Source organism: Corvus hawaiiensis, chromosome 19 (assembly GCF_020740725.1).
Source record: "Corvus hawaiiensis isolate bCorHaw1 chromosome 19, bCorHaw1.pri.cur, whole genome shotgun sequence".
In the NCBI taxonomy this organism is placed as follows: Eukaryota; Metazoa; Chordata; class Aves; order Passeriformes; family Corvidae; genus Corvus; species Corvus hawaiiensis.
This window is the reverse complement of record NC_063231.1, coordinates 1,117,915-1,134,974: the sequence shown is the minus strand read 5'-3', so window position 1 is coordinate 1,134,974 and position 17,060 is coordinate 1,117,915. Positions and strand designations below refer to the sequence as shown.

At 57.2% G+C, this 17,060-nt stretch overlaps 1 protein-coding gene across 1 annotated transcript in view; it reads left to right on the top strand.

The window, feature by feature from the left end:
* SLC38A10 (solute carrier family 38 member 10) overlaps positions 1–17,060 on the top strand; it is a 30,819-nt gene that overhangs the window by 10,861 nt on the left and 2,898 nt on the right. Inside the window, exons 7-15 of the mRNA XM_048323720.1 lie at positions 130–232; positions 919–1,101; positions 2,799–2,910; positions 3,093–3,199; positions 8,252–8,405; positions 14,411–14,581; positions 14,879–15,340; positions 15,870–15,965; positions 16,597–16,776. Coding sequence (XP_048179677.1) covers positions 130–232; positions 919–1,101; positions 2,799–2,910; positions 3,093–3,199; positions 8,252–8,405; positions 14,411–14,581; positions 14,879–15,340; positions 15,870–15,965; positions 16,597–16,776 — 1,568 coding nt within the window. The remainder of the gene's footprint in view (positions 1–129; positions 233–918; positions 1,102–2,798; positions 2,911–3,092; positions 3,200–8,251; positions 8,406–14,410; positions 14,582–14,878; positions 15,341–15,869; positions 15,966–16,596; positions 16,777–17,060) is intronic.

The following is a 17,060-nucleotide window of genomic DNA, read 5'->3' as shown; positions in this document are numbered from 1 at the left end:
GTGTTTATGCTCCAGAGGGGGAAGGTGTCAGGGATTCGTTGCTGCTGGGCTGAGGCAGAGAATGGGCTGGGATTGGGGGTTTTCTCCTGTTTTCTGCAGGTTTCCTTAAATATTTTACCTTTTTTACAGTCAGGTCTTGCCTACTTACGACAGCTTGGATGAGCCGTCTGTCAAAATCATGAGCTCCATATTTGCTTCTTCCCTAAACGTGGTCACCACCTTTTACATCATGGTAGGAACTTCCCCTTCTCTTCCCTTGCCAGAAATCTGGAGGGGCCACAGGGATGAGGATTTATCTACAGCTGGGGCTGCTTTCTGCTTATCTGTATTTATTCTGACAGATAAGCCGTCGTGCTGAAAGCAGAGTTAGGTGGGAGGTGATGAACCCAAGAGCACAGGGGGCATTGGGAGAGTCCAGATTTTCAGAGCAGCACATTTCCTTGGATGGAGGCAGAGTGGAGGCCCAGGTCTTCCCAGGCCCAGCCTGGAGCTGGGGCTGCTGCCCAGAGTTTGGGAGAGCTTTTTCTAGCCTGTTGTGAAGGAAGTTATGCCTCATAAGGCAGCAGTTAATAAAACTGGGTTAATAATTCCTGAGGAGAGCTGTGGCCCATGAGCCAGGCTGCTGCAGGGAATTGTGACAGCTGCTCCGTTGGAGAGGGACAATCCATGGGCCTGGCAGCAAGCAAAGTGTGTCCTCCAGGAAAACCCCTGGATTTGGTGAGAAGCTTGCCTTTAGGCAGCTCCCACTCTTGATTAACAACCTGTCCCAGGTCTCGGGGTGCTGGGGCTGCTGGCAGGTTGCCCGTGGGAGTGACCTCATGCTCCCACTTGGCTGCTCCAGCGGGAGGGCACCGTGCTGCCCCTCTGTGAGGAGCAGCTGGGAGGTGCTTTGGAGTCCAACCCCGCTCCCCTCCCCAGGTGGGCTTCTTTGGCTACGTGAGTTACACCGAAGCCATTGCTGGGAACGTCCTCATGAACTTCCCTTCCAACGTGGTGACGGAGATGATCCGAGTGGGATTCATGATGTCGGTGGCGGTGGGGTTCCCCATGATGATCCTGCCGTGCAGACAGGCACTGAACACCCTGCTCTTTGAGCAGCAGGTAAGATCCCAGGGCTGCCTTGGTGTGAAACTTGATTTTTGAAGGGTTTTTGTGACTCTTTGGTCTCTGACTGGGCCCCAAACCTGCCTTGGCTCCGTGAGACTCTGGTGATAATGGCACGTGGCAGGTACTTGCTATCCAGAGGGACAAAGCCTCAACTCCCATAAAATCCTCAGTGCCAGGGTGTGGTGACAGTGCAGCAGGGGCTTGTGGCCATCTCTAAATCCTGTTCTGCACAGTGGTTAATCCCTGGCATTTGGAGGTTCGTGTCCTCTCTGCGGAGGAGTTCCATGGGTCGAAGGGCTGGAGTTCCCAGTGTAAAGCCCATGTCCTGTGGCTGCTACTCCCTGCTCTGCTGGGGATTCCAGCTCTGGCACAGACACGTTACACAGCTCGGAGCCGAGGTGGTTCTTCCCCTCAGAAAGAGGGAGAAATGTGCTTTTGGAAGCAGCGGAGCCTCCTCATTTCCTGCTGCTCCAGCTGCCGTCCTTTTGCTGGCCAACTCATTGAGCTCAAGCTCCTGTTCCCGGCCTCGGAGCCCAGCCCAGCCCCGTTTCTTTTTGCTTCCTTGAGTGCCTGCTTATTCCTGCTCCGTTATTCTCACCCAGCACCTTTGTCAGCAGCCCTGGAGCAGCCCTTTCCCCTCCGGGTTCAGATGTCCCCTTCCTCCAGCCCCTCCCAGGCTGCGGTGCCGGCCCGGTGCAGGGGCAGGCGGTGGGAGATGGGATACAGCCCTCTCCCACACGTTCCACCTTTCCCAGGGCCAGCTCCTCAGCCAGCCTTTGTGACTGAAGCTGGTCTGTCTGCTGGAGACTGTGAGTCCCTTGTGGCAGTGGCGTGTTCTCCTCTGTGCATTGTGCGCACGGAGCGCGCCGATGGGATTCAGCAAATAACAGTAAGAGATTGTGGGAATGTTCTGAGGCCTTTGTGTATCCGCATAAATAGAAACCTCCTAGGCAGGAAATAAAACTTGAGCAATTTATAGCTCTAAATCCTGCCACTTCTGCCTGTGAGAAGCCCCCGGCTCTTTTCTCACGTTGGGAGGGCCTGAGGATGGGGGCAGACAGTCGGTGAGAGCCAGCGGGTGCAGAGGAGGAAGCGCTGGAAACACTTGGGAACACTTTGGATCTCGCCTGGGCTCAGCTCGTGGCTGGCTGGGCTCTGAAGGTGTCGCTTTGCCTTCCTCTCCCATCTGTGCAGCAGCAGAGCCGGGACCCGCCGGGTCTGCAGGGCACACTGGGGCCTCTGCCTTCCACATCTCCCACTCGAGGGGTGGGATGGGATGGGGTGGGAAGCAGAGGGCCTCTGGAATTCCTCCAGCAGCTGCCCAGCAGCACCCATTCTCTCCTGCCATCTCCCTCGCAGTCGGAGGAGCTGCTCCTGTGGCCTAGCTCTGCGAACATGGCCCTGCTCCCAGAGCTGCTGGGGAGCACCTCCCTAGCAAAGCCAGAGCTCTTCGCCTGTGAGTGCTCCCTCCTGCTGCAGCCCTGTGCTCCCTCCTCCTGCCCTTAGCCTTGGGCTGCTCTCTGAGTCCCTGCACGGGGAGTGGGCCGCAGCTGAGGGGATCACATTCGGGATGAGCTGGAGCTGCAGGGAGCATTGCTGAGGGAATTGCTGGGGGGGCTGAGGGAATTGCTGAGGGGCTGGGGACTGTGATACAGGAGCTAAACTCTCCTCCTCCACCCTTCCCCTCCCAGCAGAAAGACGGCACCTTCGCTGCCGGGGGCTACATGCCCCCACTGCGGTTCAAAGCCCTGACTTTGGCTGTTGTGTTTGGAACCATGGTCGGAGGCATCATGATCCCGAATGGTGAGTGAGGAGCTGGGAACAAGGGCTGGCTGCTTTCTCTGGTCTCTGTTACTTGTTTTCCTGGCTGGGGTGACCAGACTCACACCCCATCCTGCCCGGGGGCTCTAGCAGCCGTCCCGTGCTGCTGCTCTGGCACTCCTGGAAAAGACAGACCTTTGCTGACTTTTCCTCTTCTTCCCCAGTGGAAACAGTCCTGGGCCTGACAGGTGCAACCATGGGAAGCCTCATTTGTTTCATCTGCCCAGCTCTTATTTACAAGAAGATCCACAAGAATGCGCTTTGTTCACAGGTCAGTGCTGATGCTGCTTGACATCCCCCTAAGCCCTCTGCAGAGCCTGGGAACGTGCTCCATTTGGCTGCAGCAGAGAAACTGCTCAGCACCTCCTCCAGCCTCCCCCTCCAGTCTGCCCAGTACATGTGGGAGCTGTTCTGGGTGGGTGTTCATCTTAGGGATGCACAGACAGTGGCAGAGGTGCTGGCCCAAGTTGGAGCACCAGCTCTTTCCGTCCCTCCAGCAGCAAGTGAAACAGTCATTTCGTGCATAAAATGCTGCTTCCAGTCCTCCTCCTGGTGGGATTCAGGTTTTGGATCCTCAGAACAGGAAATCCAGGCAGCCTGTAAAACCTTAAAGCCTCACATCCCGACCTGCCCGGGCTGGGTAAAACAAACAGGGCTCCACGATGTGGTTTGTGCTGCCGACCCTCAGCCTTCTGCTTTCAACCAAAATAATAGTAAAAAGGAACACACACATAGAGGTGTTGCTTCAGGAGTTGATTTTCTGAGGGACTGGGGTCGTTCAGAGGCTGTTAGAAGTTTAACTTTTCCTTTTGCTCCAGTTTGAATTGGCCTCCTCGGGGACTGAAACAAAGTGGCTCTTTGCTGGGCTTGATCTCTCTGCTCCTGCAAATACTGTGGGCTGAAATTAACAGGTTTGGGGGTTTTTTTTTCTAACAATAATTTAATCCACTGCCTTTTTCACAGGCCTCTGTCCCAGTCAGGACAGTGCTGGGCTGGGAATAAGGTTTTGGGCACAGTGCGGAGTCAGCAGGGGAGAGCAGCACGTTTTTGTGGGGCCCACAGAACTGGTGGCTTGTTCTGTGCTTAATGACTTGTGGCTTTGCAAACCTACGTGAATTTTTTAAGCAGGGTGTGTTTTTTTTCTTCCCTGTGCTTTCCCTGACACAAGGAAATAGTCCAACTTTCCAGCTTTCACTCTGAATTCTGACACTTAGCTCCGAACTTCTTTGAGTGAAACCCCGAGCAGGAGTCTGAATGCCAGCCTGGGTTTTTCAGGGAAACAAAGAGCACTTTCAAGAATTGCTTTCTATTCCGGCTGAGCCGGAGCGTTTCCCTGCAGTGCCTCGAGGCTGCACTCAGGACAGGCTGAGCTCTCAGCCCGGCTGCTCGGGGTGGGACACTGGGGCCCTCACAATGCCTGACCCCAAACCCGGTCACGAGGCTGAGGGAGATGTTTGTCCTGCAGAAATCCCCACAAAGGAGGAAGGGCTTATCTAAAGCATCAGCCCCTCGAGGGGCTGGCAGCAAGCTGTCCAGCCTTCCCTGAGTGATCCATTGCCTGTCAGGTTTGCATTCCTGCTCGGAGCGAGGACACACCTGCCTGCCTGAGCCGGGCTGCTCAGCACCTCCCCACCTCCACAGCCCAACTCGGAGCCCACCCTCTCCTCCTCCCTCCAGGTCTTTGCAAAGGCTCATTTATTCTTTCCCTGGAGCTCTGTCTTTGGTCTTCTCCTTCATTCCTGCTCTCCTTTGATCAGGTGCTCCACTCCATCAAAGTCAGCTCCTGAGGAAGGTGGCAGGCGGGGGGAGAGGAGACAGCCCTGGGCTCAGCTGTCCTTCCCTTCCTGTCCCTGTCCAAACAGCATCCATGGACGTTCTCCCTCCTTCCCTCCTTCAACTTTAGCCTCCTTCAGAGCAGCGAACCTCAGCGCCAGCTTTTGCACTTCTCTGGGTTATCTTGGCTCTTGTGCTGCTGAGAACTGGCTGCTTTTATCGGGCCACTTCTGGCACCCAGCAGCTTCCAGTGTCGGGCAGGTGGTGACATGGAAGGTCAGGTTTTTACAGGAGATGGTGCAAACAGAGGCTACGAATCAGGGATTTTGCACTAGAAGTAGTGAAGAGGATTTCAGGGCAAGGAGGGAAGTAGGCCAGCAAAGGGCTTCTGCTGGGGAATTGGGAATGACTGGAGCTGCTGCTCGGCCAGGCTGGGCTGGGAGTGCCCTGGTTGGAAGGGTTGGGTTGGAAAGGCAGGTCCCAGAGCAGTTCAAAAGGCTGGAGTCAGGCACACAGTGCTGTGAGTGAAGCAGGGAGAGTGTTCCCTTTCTTGTGGTTAAGCATCTGTTCCTGTAAAGGTCCGCGTCCCGCTGCTCCCGGCAGCCCCGGGTTTGGCAGAGCTGCCGAAGGGCGTGTGGGGGTCTGTGAACAGAGTGTGTAACTGCCAACAGGAAGGTGTTGCCTTCCCAGTGTTGACACAAGCTTGTCCGAGAGGCCCCTCCTAGGGAGGCCGGAGTTGCTGTTGTCCCAGTTGGGGAAGAGGAGCTGCCGGAGGTCAGGAAGTGACCCCTTGGCTCGCTCCTGTGCGGGTGGAAAAGAGATTCCCTCTGCCCTTCCCTGGCAGCGCAGGGGCCAGCACACCTTCCCCAGCTGCATGTCCGGGGTACAGCCCCCCAGCACAGCATCTCCGAGGAGGGACCCGGCGGTGACCGGGGCTCTGCATTCCTTCGCCGTGACTCCGTCCCTCGGAACGCTCCGTGTCCAGGAGGACGGGGATGGCGTCACGCCACACAAATGCAGCGTGTTTGCTTCCCGTGGCTGCAGGAGAAGGGCTGAGCTAATGGCTCTGCTGTGCAGAGTTGGAGTCATCTTCTGGGAGGAAGGAGGGCCGAGGGAGCGCGGCCGGCCGAGGAAACGGCCGCGTAAACTTCCTCTCCTGAATTCCCGTCTGTGCTCAGAGCATGGCTCCCAGGAGACAGGCCCTGGCCGTGCTGACCTGCCCCAGGGCTTTCCACAGCCTCTCGCCATATCTGCTGAGAGGGGCTTCTGCAGAAGGGTCTCTGCTCTCGGTGAGATTGCTGGCTCTGGGGGAGATCATTCCCATGGCACCAGACCTTGGCTCAGAAGTGCCCTGCAGTGCTGAGCCTCCCCTCGCTCCAGGATCTCTGGATGCTGTGGGGATTGGTGGCTCCTCTGCCTGGATGGGTTCCTTGAGCCCCCGAGTCCTTGCAGCCCTCACTCCCATCCCTTCAATTGCCTCGGTGGTCCCCTGAGCACAATCCGCCTGCTTTTCCATGTCATAAGCATCTCCATGGAATTAAGCCAAATCATGGACCTCTTTATTCTGGTCTTCAGTTGGGGAGGGGGTAGGTGAGGAGGGGCGTGCCGGGGGGAGCTGGGTGAGGGCGGCTCAGGGCCAGCCCGGCCTGTGTGCGCCTGCCACGTGTGCCCGTACCCGCTGCTCCGGGAGCTCGCAGCTGAACTCCAAATGTGCAACAATCAAAGGGGTTTCAATCCGAGGCATTTGAGCCCCTGGTTCCCCACTAAGATAAGAAACAACAAAAATCCTTTTAAAGCATTTAATGTTTTCAGCCGTTTCCTACAGTTCCCTCCTCTCCCACGTTGCTCCTGGTTCCTGTGGCACCAGAATAGATCCTCTTTGTGGAAACGCTCTTCCTCTCCACTGTTGTTTCTGGAAGGTGCCAGAACAGCCTCCCAGGCACAAAATGCATTTGTGCCGGGGCCGTGGATTGTGGGAGGGGAGGAAGTGGAGCAGCTCGAGCCCAGGGCAGCAGTGCAGGACCTGCTGACTCGGCATTTGCCCGGGGGGTGGATGGCAGGATATCTGCTCTTTGTGCACCCCGGGCAAGGCAGGCAGCACATTCTGCTCCTGTTTCCTCTGCAGCAGCTCTAAGGTCTGGCCTCTGCTCCCTGGCCACGCTGCCCTTGATCCAGAGCTGCTCGACGTCCCGCCAGCCTTTTCCTTCCGGAGGCGTCGGGCTGTCTGCGGGGTGTGCTGGGAATGGACCCTCCGGGGTCTCCTGGGCCCAGCTCTGACCATGCTGCTCCATGTTTCCGGGCAACCTCCCTCAGCACAAGGCGGGTGAGGAAAGCATCAGCCCCTCCTCCCCCTCTGGAAGAGCCAGTGTTTTAATTCCTCCTTCCAATTTCACCTCTCCCCTTGATTTGCAGTTTTCTGGCAGCTTCCAGTGGTAGAAGTGCTCCCTGTGGCCATTCCTGGTTTTACCCATGCTGAGAAGCATCTTTTTGTTGTGCTTTTTGTGGAATGGGATGTAAATCTGCACAGTGAGGATTGGGGGAAGCAGATGAGTCATGGAATCATGGAATGGTTTGGGCTGGGAGGGACCTTAAAGCTCATCTAGTTCCACCTCCTGCCATGGGCAGGGACACCTTCCACTGTCCCAGGTTGTCCAAGTGCCATCCAGCACTTCCCATGACTCATGTGGAATTTGATCCTTTTAGATCAGTTTGTCATCACATAACAAGCTGTAAAAATTCTTTTGCTGCTCATCACTTTCTCCTTTTCGAGGTAGAGAAATTCCAAGAGCCCTTCCCTCTATGGGATCCAGATTCCATCCTTCTATTTTTATCCTGTTTGATCCTAGCTTTCTAGAAATCAGGGAGTCACTTCTCAGCAGCTTGTTGAGCCCTGGGACCAGGTCTGGTGTGCGGACATGTTACCCTTGCTTTCAAAACCAAGGATTTTTGAGCAGCTCCCTGGAATCGCTGGGGGCTGTAACCAGGCCAGGCTCCTCTGTGCTCAGCCAGACCCGGTTTCATGGAGTTCTCATGCTGGGAATACCAGGGAATGAGTCTTTGCAGCAGGACTTGTGTCTGCCATATGCATTTTCCTATCCCTGTGTCCCGTCCACTCACTTTTGAGCCCTTCCAATGCAGGAGCCGCCTTTCCAACAGCTTCCAGCCCCCGAAATTCCCATTCCCATGGCTCTGCACCCAAACAGGAACCTCAGCCAGGAGCAACTGCTTTTCCTGTCTCTCCTCTCCTCTCCTCTCCTCTCCTCTCCTCTCCTCTCCTCTCCTCTCCTCTCCTCTCCTCTCCTCTCCTCTCCTCTCCTCTCCTCTCCTCTCCTCTCCTCTCCTCTCCTCTCCTCTCCTCTCCTCTCCTCTCCTCTCCTCTCCTCTCCTCTCCTCTCCTCTCCTCTCCTCTCCTCTCCTCTCCTCTCCTCTCCTCTCCCTGACGCATGTCACTGCGCTGAGGTTGGAATTGTGTGGAGGAACTGTGGGAATGCCGTGGGGAGCAGTCTCCTTGGTTTTCCTGTGCTAACTGTCCCTCTGGCACTCTGTGCAGATTATCCTGTGGATTGGGCTGGGAATGCTGGTGATCAGCACGTACACCACTCTGTCTGCCACTGAGGACACCCCTGTGAGGATGGAAGCAGTGGGCTTGGAGCACCTGGACAGAGAGGAGAACAGAATTGACCAGGATTCGGTCAAACTTCCAGGTATGTGCTTGCTGGAGTTGGGTTTCCCAGCCCTGTTCCCAGCTTCACCTCTTAAAAAGAAGGAGAAGGGTTTTGGTTTTTTTTAAGTGTGGCAGAAGCAGGGTAATTTCCAGGCAGCTCCGTATGTCTTCCCAGATTCCTGGGGCCTTTTCCAAAGAAAAGCTGCACTTTTGTCTGCAGGAAAAGCCCGCTGTGACCTCCAGTGGTACCTTGTGACAGTGGTTCTTTTGGGAAGGGAAAGGTGGGGTGCAGGCCTGGGATCCCCTGGAGGGACAGATCAGGGATCCCCATTGGGGATGAACACAGTGCCCGCCTGGCCCAGCGGGACTGTTCTCCCCCTGTGCCACCCCAAGGACCAGCCATCCATCACCCTCAAAGGTACAGGAATTTATGGGAACTGCCTCTTTTTTTGGTGCTGAGGATATAAATTTGGACTCGGCTTTCGCTCTGACAAAGCCTGTGATTATGCCTCAGCTTTGTTTACTGGTTCCTGTTATTTATTATTTGTTTGCTGGGGCTGCTGATGGAATTACGGCCGCTCCTCCCTTTCCCAGCTGCTCCGGAGCGAGGCCGGGGCGCGCAGGTGCCGCCTGACCCCGCGCTGCCCCTCGGCCCTGCCGCGTCCTGTTCCTTCGGTTCAGTTTTGTTTCCTTCTGCTCCTGTGGGGTTTTTTTTGTTCTTTGGAGGCCTTGAAATATCCTCGCGGAGATTGAGAGCGGAAGGGAGAAAGGGGCTGGCTCTTCTGGAGATTATCCTCCCTCCTCGTTCTTGGCCGGGTTCCTGCCCGGCAGCTTGGAGCGTCTCCCACACCGGTGCTGCTGCCGATAACATTCACTCTGGGGTTGCTCCGTGGTGGAGTTTACTTGTGGTTTACTGGTGGTTTACTCAAGGCTGTGTGTGCCTTCCCGGGCATGTGGATGCCAGTGAACTCCGAGCAAAAGATGCTCCCAATCCCTTAATGGAGCCCTCAGCAGGGCCGGGAGGAGGGATGCGATTGAATTCTTCCGTCTTGGTTAATTTTGGAGCAGTAATGGCCAAAGAACAGCTGCTCCTTTCAGGAGGAATCGCTAATGACACGTGTTCTGACTGGGAAAATAAAAAATCCCATAAAGCACGTTGTCCGCTGGAGTTTGCTGAATCTTCTCCCCTTCTCGGCGTGAGCCGGGCCGGCGGAGCGGGATGCCAGGCTCTGATCATCCGAGCGATCCCGGAGCCCGCCGGCAGCAGCTCTGAGTGCTGCTGGATTAAATAATCCCACCCGGGAGGAAGGCGGGTTTAGTGCTCCCGGGTCATAAACTTCCCAGGGAGGAGCCGTGCGGCTCTGAGGGAAAGCTCAGCTGTCCCCCGAGGTCCCTTTGGCAGTGGGGGCTCCATCCCCGGGGAGGAGGAGGAGGAGGGGGGAGATGGAGCCGGGCAGAGAAGGGGGACAGGGACCTGCAGGGTGGACGTGGGGCTGCCCCGGGAGAGCCGCCGCTGCGGTTCCTTGGATCTGTGCCTCCCTGTGCCTCTGCAGGATGACGGCTTGACTAGCAATGAGAGGCGTTAAATGGTGCCCTTCATCCCCCGCCGCGGCTCCCCCTCGTCCTCACCCGCCTTGTTTTGCAGAGCAGGAGCCTGGAACGCGCCGCAGCAGCTGCATCCTGTCCTTCCAGGGGCGCAGGATGCGGGCTGGGCCGCCCCCGGCACCTGGGTGCCCTCCGGATGGGCCGTATTCCGCACTCGGGGCTGCGGGTGGGTGCTCAGCCCCTTCCCCAGGGCACGGGCTGCCTTGTGCCCCTTCCCTGGCTGCAGGGTGGTGCTGCAGGCTCCTTTCCTGGCTGGAGGGTGCTGCTCCCAGCCCTTTTCTTGGCTGGAGGGTTCTTCCAGACCCCTTCTCCCAGGTTCAAGGTGCCTCCGTGCCTCTGGGACAGGGTGCTCAGCCCCTTCCCTGGGCACAGGGGTTGCTCCGTGCCCTTTCCCGGGCTGCCTCATCCAAGGCAAACTGCAGGGCCTTTCCCCAGCGCTGCCTTCCCCGCCTGCCTCCCGCCTGTCAGCGTGTGAGAGGAGTTTTATTGGCCTCTTTGATGTTGTGGAGCCCAGAACTGGAGAGACTTTCATTAAAGCCCTGCCCCGTGGGCCTGGGGATTATGAATATTAGAACATTGGCCTTTTATGTGAACACGTATTGACCAGCAGCCTCGGAATCGTGTTTTTCCTAACGACACCCAAGTGCCCATTACAGCCCCAGCCTGTGGTGCTGGAGGTTTTACTGTCAGCAGCTCTTCGGGAAAGGGATAAAACCCCTTCCAGCCCCGTCCTGCCGCTCCGCGCCGCGGCTGCGCCTCTGTTAAAAGGTTGCTAAGCTGCCTCTGAAAGCTCAGGAAGGCAATTATCCATTTAAAAAAAAAAAAAAAAAAAAGCTAATTAGGCAATTTCTCTCCGTATTTAAAGCACCCTCGAGGGTCTCGGGGGGGATTAAGATTTTGTAATATTTTTCAGCTCCTTACTTGATCGTTGCTGCTTCATCTTCTCCCTGGCGTTGTGCAGTGTTGGGTAACAAAGCCCTGATTCAGGCTCCTTGTGCAAGAGCCCTTTTCCCGGTGTGCCGGGCACCGCGCTCCGGCCATCCCGGTGTCCTGTGGGATGGGCTGGGCTGTGTTACATGGATCGGGGCAAAATTTGGGGTTGCGTTTGGCGCGCGGCATCCCTGCATCCTCCATCCCCACATCTGTGTGCTTGCCCCCTAAAAGCGACCTGCCCGAGCCAGGCTGGGTTCCTGCCGGCACTCCCGGCCAGAGCAGTCCTGGAGATGTGTGGAACGTGGCTCCTGCATCCTGCTTAGCTGCAGGAACAGCTTGGCTCCGCGGCGGCTCTCCCTGGTGCTTTGTGCGAGCGAGCTTTTAATAGTGCCTGTGACACAGAAAAGGAACCAGCAGCCTCTGGTAATTTGGGTTGGTTTTTACTGCTGGTGCGTCAGGAGACAACTGTGAACTAATTTCAGGGATGCCATTCCATAACCTTGTGAAATCTGGACCCGTTTCGGGGGGAGCGAGGGCTCCTGGAGGCGCAGCTGGGCCGGGGGCTCCCCGGGGAGGGCCTGTCCCTGCCCTGCTCCGGGTGCTCGGCGCGTCCGAGGGCAGCGTTTGCCCCCAGCCCTCTGCCCCGCTTGTTCGGCTCCGTTTTCCTTGGCAGGAGCTCCTGGATCTTGCTCCATATCATGCGATGAAGGAATTTGAGCAGATCTGGAGCTGCACTGGCACGAGCAGGTCCTGAACCCCGCGTCCCTGGTCAGCCCTGGGGTGACGCTCTGGAGTGGGTGGTGTGTCCCGGAGCTCCCTGTGCTGTCCCTAAGGCTCCCCTGGATTGGGGGCAAGCACAGCGGGGCCCATCCTGCTGCCTCTGCCCAGGGCAGGGGCCGTGGAGGCACATTTCAGCTCCGAGAGGCTGGAAAAGCGTGTGAGGAGGGATTTAGTGTCTGCCTGGGACCATTGCAACGATCCGAACCAGGAGTGGGGGGAGAAGGGAAGCTTTTAGGTTGCTAATCATGAAATTTTATGGCAGCCTAGAGAGGCTGTTGGCAAACCACAACACACCCAGGCACGCACACACACAAATCAGCTGCAGGACGCCCCGGCTTCCCCTTGTGTGAGCGGAGCTGCCGGAGAGCTGGGGGGTCAGAGCGAACCCTCCCAGTGCTGCCTCACACCCCGGCCTCTCCTTGGGAGCCAAAAAGCTTTTACAGCCTCTCAGGCCTTGCCTGTAAAGTCCAAGGCCGCTCATAAAACATGATGAGGCGCAGCGTTGCTGGAAGATGCTCCAAAGGGACCTGGAGGGCAACAAGACAGGCAGAGCCTGAGCAAAACTGTTCCCTGCAAAGTACCCGGAGCCCCGGATGGATTTCCAGGCAGCCCAAGAGGTTGTTAATTCACGCCCTGATGATGAACTTAATTTTGTCTCCCACTGAGCAAATGACGGCTTAGAGGCAGCTTGGCCTTACTGCGGCGTGGAGACTTTTGGGTTTGTGTTTTGTTTGTGTTTTGGGCTTTTCCTGCATTGTTTGCAGAGTGGGGAACGTGCCTCTGCCTGATTTATGATGGAAGCTGCCAGGGACACTCCCGGAGCAGAGCGGGGCCTCCCCCGGCCCCTCGGGCTGCCCTGGGCCCGCGGGGGGTTCACCTGCTGCTCTGGGCAGGGGAGCTGCTGGGTTTAACTCCTCCCGTTCCTGCCTGCAAGGAAACCTTCCTGCCTTCTTCCTTCTTATTTCCTCCCCTCTTCTTTTTTATTTCCCCCTCTTTCCTTTTTATTTCCCCTTGAACATCATCTCGCTGCCTCGGCTCGTCGTTCCCATCTGCTGTGGGAACAGCCCTGTCTGTGTCGGGGTTCTCTGGATCTCCGATCCTCTCCGACCAGAGCCATCTCCCGCCTCCATGAACCAATTAATGACAAACTTTCCTCCAATAGAGTAAATAATTTCTTGCATTGGGGCCAGGATTGAGCTGGGAACATCCGCAGCCGTGCCGAGCGTTCCCCTCCCCGGCCTCGGCCTCCCGCTTCCCAGGGCCCCCGGCCAGGGCTGGGCACTGGTTCCTGCAGCCCAGTTTTTCCTGAAAAGGAGGAGTGTCCTGCCCTGACTTGCTGAACCCTGGGAAGTCCCTCAATGGAGAGGGGGACCCTTGGGTACTAGACTTGAATTTCTCAGAAAATCCAAGTCCTTTTCGCCTCCCACCATCATTCCCGAAGCAAAGGAACGTGGAAAGCCGGCCAGCCCCACACACATCCCTCCTCTGGGCGTGGAGCTCCGGGCTGGAGTCCGGGTTTCTGGAGAGGCTCAAGGTCCTGCTGGCACAGATCCCTCTGGGCCAGGAGTTTGTACTTAATTTTTTGTGAATTTTTGTTGTTCTCCCCCCCCCCACCCCAGCTCGGGCAAGGCCCACGCAGCTGAAGTTGTGGCAATCCCTTCTTTCCCATGAGTTCATCTCGTAATAAATCGCACCAGCCCTGCGGAGGGGGAGGAGAAAATGGAAAGATGTTTATAGAATTAATTCCCCAAAGGAAATCACACGGGGGAGGGCGAAGGGGGAAGAGTTGGGAATTTTTTTTTCAGAGGATAGAATTTATTTTTTTTTTTAAGTTTTTTGGATGGAAAAAAATCTGCAGAACAACTTCACTGCTGGGAAACAATTCGATTTCCTTCTCTGCTGCTCTCCACAGGAAGAGTTCACTCCCTGTGTGGGTTTTCTGCCACGCTGTGGGTGGAAGGGACCCTTCCCATTCCATGGAATGTGCAAAAGATTCCATGTGGAATACGCTGGTCATACCAGTGCTGAACACAGTGACTGGTTTGACTGGGATGTGTCTTCCAGAAACATTCCATCTCTTTGAGGGCAAGGTGGGGGGAAACTCCCCCATCTCCCTCAGGAGTTTCTCCTAATTAATGCCTGTTTAATCCCCCTCTTCAAAACTTCTGCGGGAAAAGGAAACCTCCCCACCCCTCCTCCGAGAGGCGTCTGAAGGGCTGTGGGAACACTCCGGCACTAAAAGGGGGGAAAAATCAAAATAAGAGCGGTTTTAAGATGTTTCACAGCATACAGCAGCGGGGGAGCGGGACTGGGCTGGACCCCAGCTCGGGTTCTGGTGTTGGGGGGTCCGGGGCTGGATCCCAGCTCTGTCTCTTCCAATGCCGGAGGATCCGGGTCTGGATTCCGGCTCGGTGTCTCCTGGAGCCGGGGGTCCGGGGCAGGGAGCCGGGGGGATGCTACCATCTGGTGGCACTGGCTCGCAGCAGCAGCCGGCTCCATCCCGGCTCCATCCCGGCTCCATCCCAGCCACGCTTCCCTGCCGGCAGCTCCATGAAAACCCACTACAGGGAAAACACCAGCTGACCCCGGAACAAAAGCTCCCCCAGCCCCACCGTGCTAAGGCTGGAGGGAAGCCAGTGGCTGGGCTGGGTGGGTGAAGGGGGCTGGGACAGACACAGAGACTCCCAGATCCCAGACCTCATCCCTGTCCCCATCCGGTGTTTGCAGAGCAGAACCCGGTGGTGGAGGAGCCCGAGGATGACCGTGATAAACCCAAAGTGCCCGAGGAGAAGGAGGAGATGGAGCAGCCACAGATCAAGGTGCCTGTGCAGGTCGCCAAGAGGGAGGAGGAGAGAGGAAAGGTGGAAGAGAAAGTGCAGCTGGACCGTCCCGATCAAGGTAAAGGTGATCCTGGGAAAGGGGGCTGGGTTGGGAGCTGGGGGTGTGAGCTGTGGGACTGTTTCAGATACAGATCCTGAACTCTGCTCCTTACCCTCCTCCCCTCAGTCCACTTCCGTGGTGGATTGAAGGTGATTTAGTGTCTGATGCTCTGGAGGCTTGTTGGGAATGTGGCCTCCAGATGAGGGAGAGAAGGCAGGGCTGGACAAGGGCAGCATGGAGCTGGCTGTACTGGGTGTACTGGGTGTACTGGGTGTACTGGGAACCTGCTGCCTCTGACCCTGCCTGTCCACCCAGGGATTGCCCTGCCTGTGGGGGAAGCTCATCGCCACGAGCCCCCAGTCCCACATGATGAGGTGGTCGTGGACATGGGGCGGGAGCGGGAGGAATCCAACGAGAACAAGGTGGCTCCCGGAGGAGCCAAGGACCATCTGCTGGAGGAGCCAGCCAGGCTGAAGTCCCAGAAGGAGGCACCGGGCCCAAAACAAGGGAAGGAAGTGGTTGCCGAGAACCAGCAGCGGGGAGGGACTGCCGGGCCCGTCCCAAATCTGCAGAAGGTCCCGGAGGCAGCGGTGCAGCAGGGTGGAAGGCCGCCCTACAAGGATCTGGAGCCAGGGAAAGCCAGGCTGGAAGGCAAGGCACAGGTGGCCGTGCCAGACGGTGACACCGCCGAGGCTGCTGACCGGGACAAGTCACAGCTCCAGCTCCCCAGGAAAGCAGAGGAGGCTGAAAAGTCCATGGAGAAGGAAGCAGACCCTGGTAAGCTCCTTCCACGTCAGTTCATCTGAGCAAGCTCTTCTGGGCCTGTAATCCCCCTGGAGACGGGACAATTTGGTCATTCCCATCTCCATCCCGGTGCTTCCTTTTAACTCCACGAGTGGAGCACGTGAGTGTGCACAGCCCCTCCGGCAGCTGCTGCGGGAAAGGAGGAATCTGGTGGCTTTGACAGCTACTGCAAGAGCTGTCAAACAGTTGTTCGCTACCCGCCAGAATGTCAGGTGCCGTGCTGTTCCTGCACGGCTCCCAAATCACCGGGGACACGGAGCCGGGAGATCTTGACAGGGAACACATTGCCAAGTGCCCATCTAAAAGCCAGTTAGAGCTGTTCTTGCATGTTAATTGGCCGAGGTAGTTAGTGCTGGCTCGCTGCCACCAGGCATGGGATTGTTAAATATTGGGTTTATTACTTCCCTCGCAGCCGTCGGGTTGGATACAAATGGTGTCGGACGACGCGGAGGCGTTTTAGGGAACATCTGCACTGACAGCAAAGCTCTGTCGTCCTTTGCAGGTGAAAAGCAGGAGCTGCCCCTCCCAGAGAGAGCAGAACCGCTGGAGAACCGCAACACTGAGGAGAAACAGGAGAAGGTGGAGACCAAGCTGGGGGGTGAGCATGTGTCCCAGAGCGTGCGGGGACGGGGGCACCCGGATCCCCCTGGATCCCTCTCTTTTGCAGGACGGTGTCTTGAGGCCACAGTCCCTGCTACAGTGGCAGCAGGTGGTGCCTGTCCCACCTCTGGCACACCTGGCAGGGCTACTTGGGGACCTGAATCATGCTGGCACCTGGGCCCGGCTGCTCCCTGGTGTCAGAGCCCTGGGGAGAGGGAGACAGGAGTGAAACCGCTCCGGCAGCATGGTGGGAGGGGCGTGGGCCGGGGCACATGGGGACACCTGAGGACATCACAGGGAAAAGCCCAGTCTGCTCCTTCCCCTCAAGGCTCCGGCTGCTCTGTCCCTGGGGCGTCGGAGCTGGAGCTGCAAAGCCCTTCCTCAGGCTAAGCTCCTCCCTCCAACCTCTGCCTGGCAAGGGGGGGTTGGAGCCTGAGCTTGGACTTGTGTGCAAGGCCCTTGCTCTCATGCCATCCTCTTCCAGCTTCCTTCTCTGTCTTCTGGCAGGGTTTGTGGAGTCGGATCTTCCTGCCAAGGAGAGCCCCTGCAGCCCATCCAGAGCTGACATGATTTCTGAGGGCTTTGGGTCACAGAGGTTTTATTTCCTCTCTCTTTTTCCCCTTTTCCAGAAGCAGGGCCAGCAAAACTGCTGGACCACAATGTGCTGCTGCAGGTGATCAAGGAGCAGCAGGTGCAGCACAAGCAGCTCCTGGACCAGCAGGCAAAGCTGCTGGCGGTGATCGAGGAGCAGCACAAGGAGATCCACCAGCAGCGGCAGGAGGAGGGGGCAGAGGAGAAGCCAAAGCCAGGTAAGGACATGGCTGGGGAGCAGGACGCCTCTGTGGAGTGCTCAGGGCTCAGAGCGTCTCTAAAATCAGGCTGGGAGAGATCTGCATTCCTTTGGCACATGGCAAAGTCCACTGCACAGCCATTTCTGGCTTTGGAGGTGGGGATGCAGCCCCGAGCATAGGGATAATGCCCCACAGCTCTGCTCGTCCTCCCGTGTGGCCTCATCTCGTGTTGCACAGAATGTGGTGGCAGGAGAAGAGAATGTCCTGAGCAAACCCTTTTCCATGTCGGTTTTGTCCCGCAG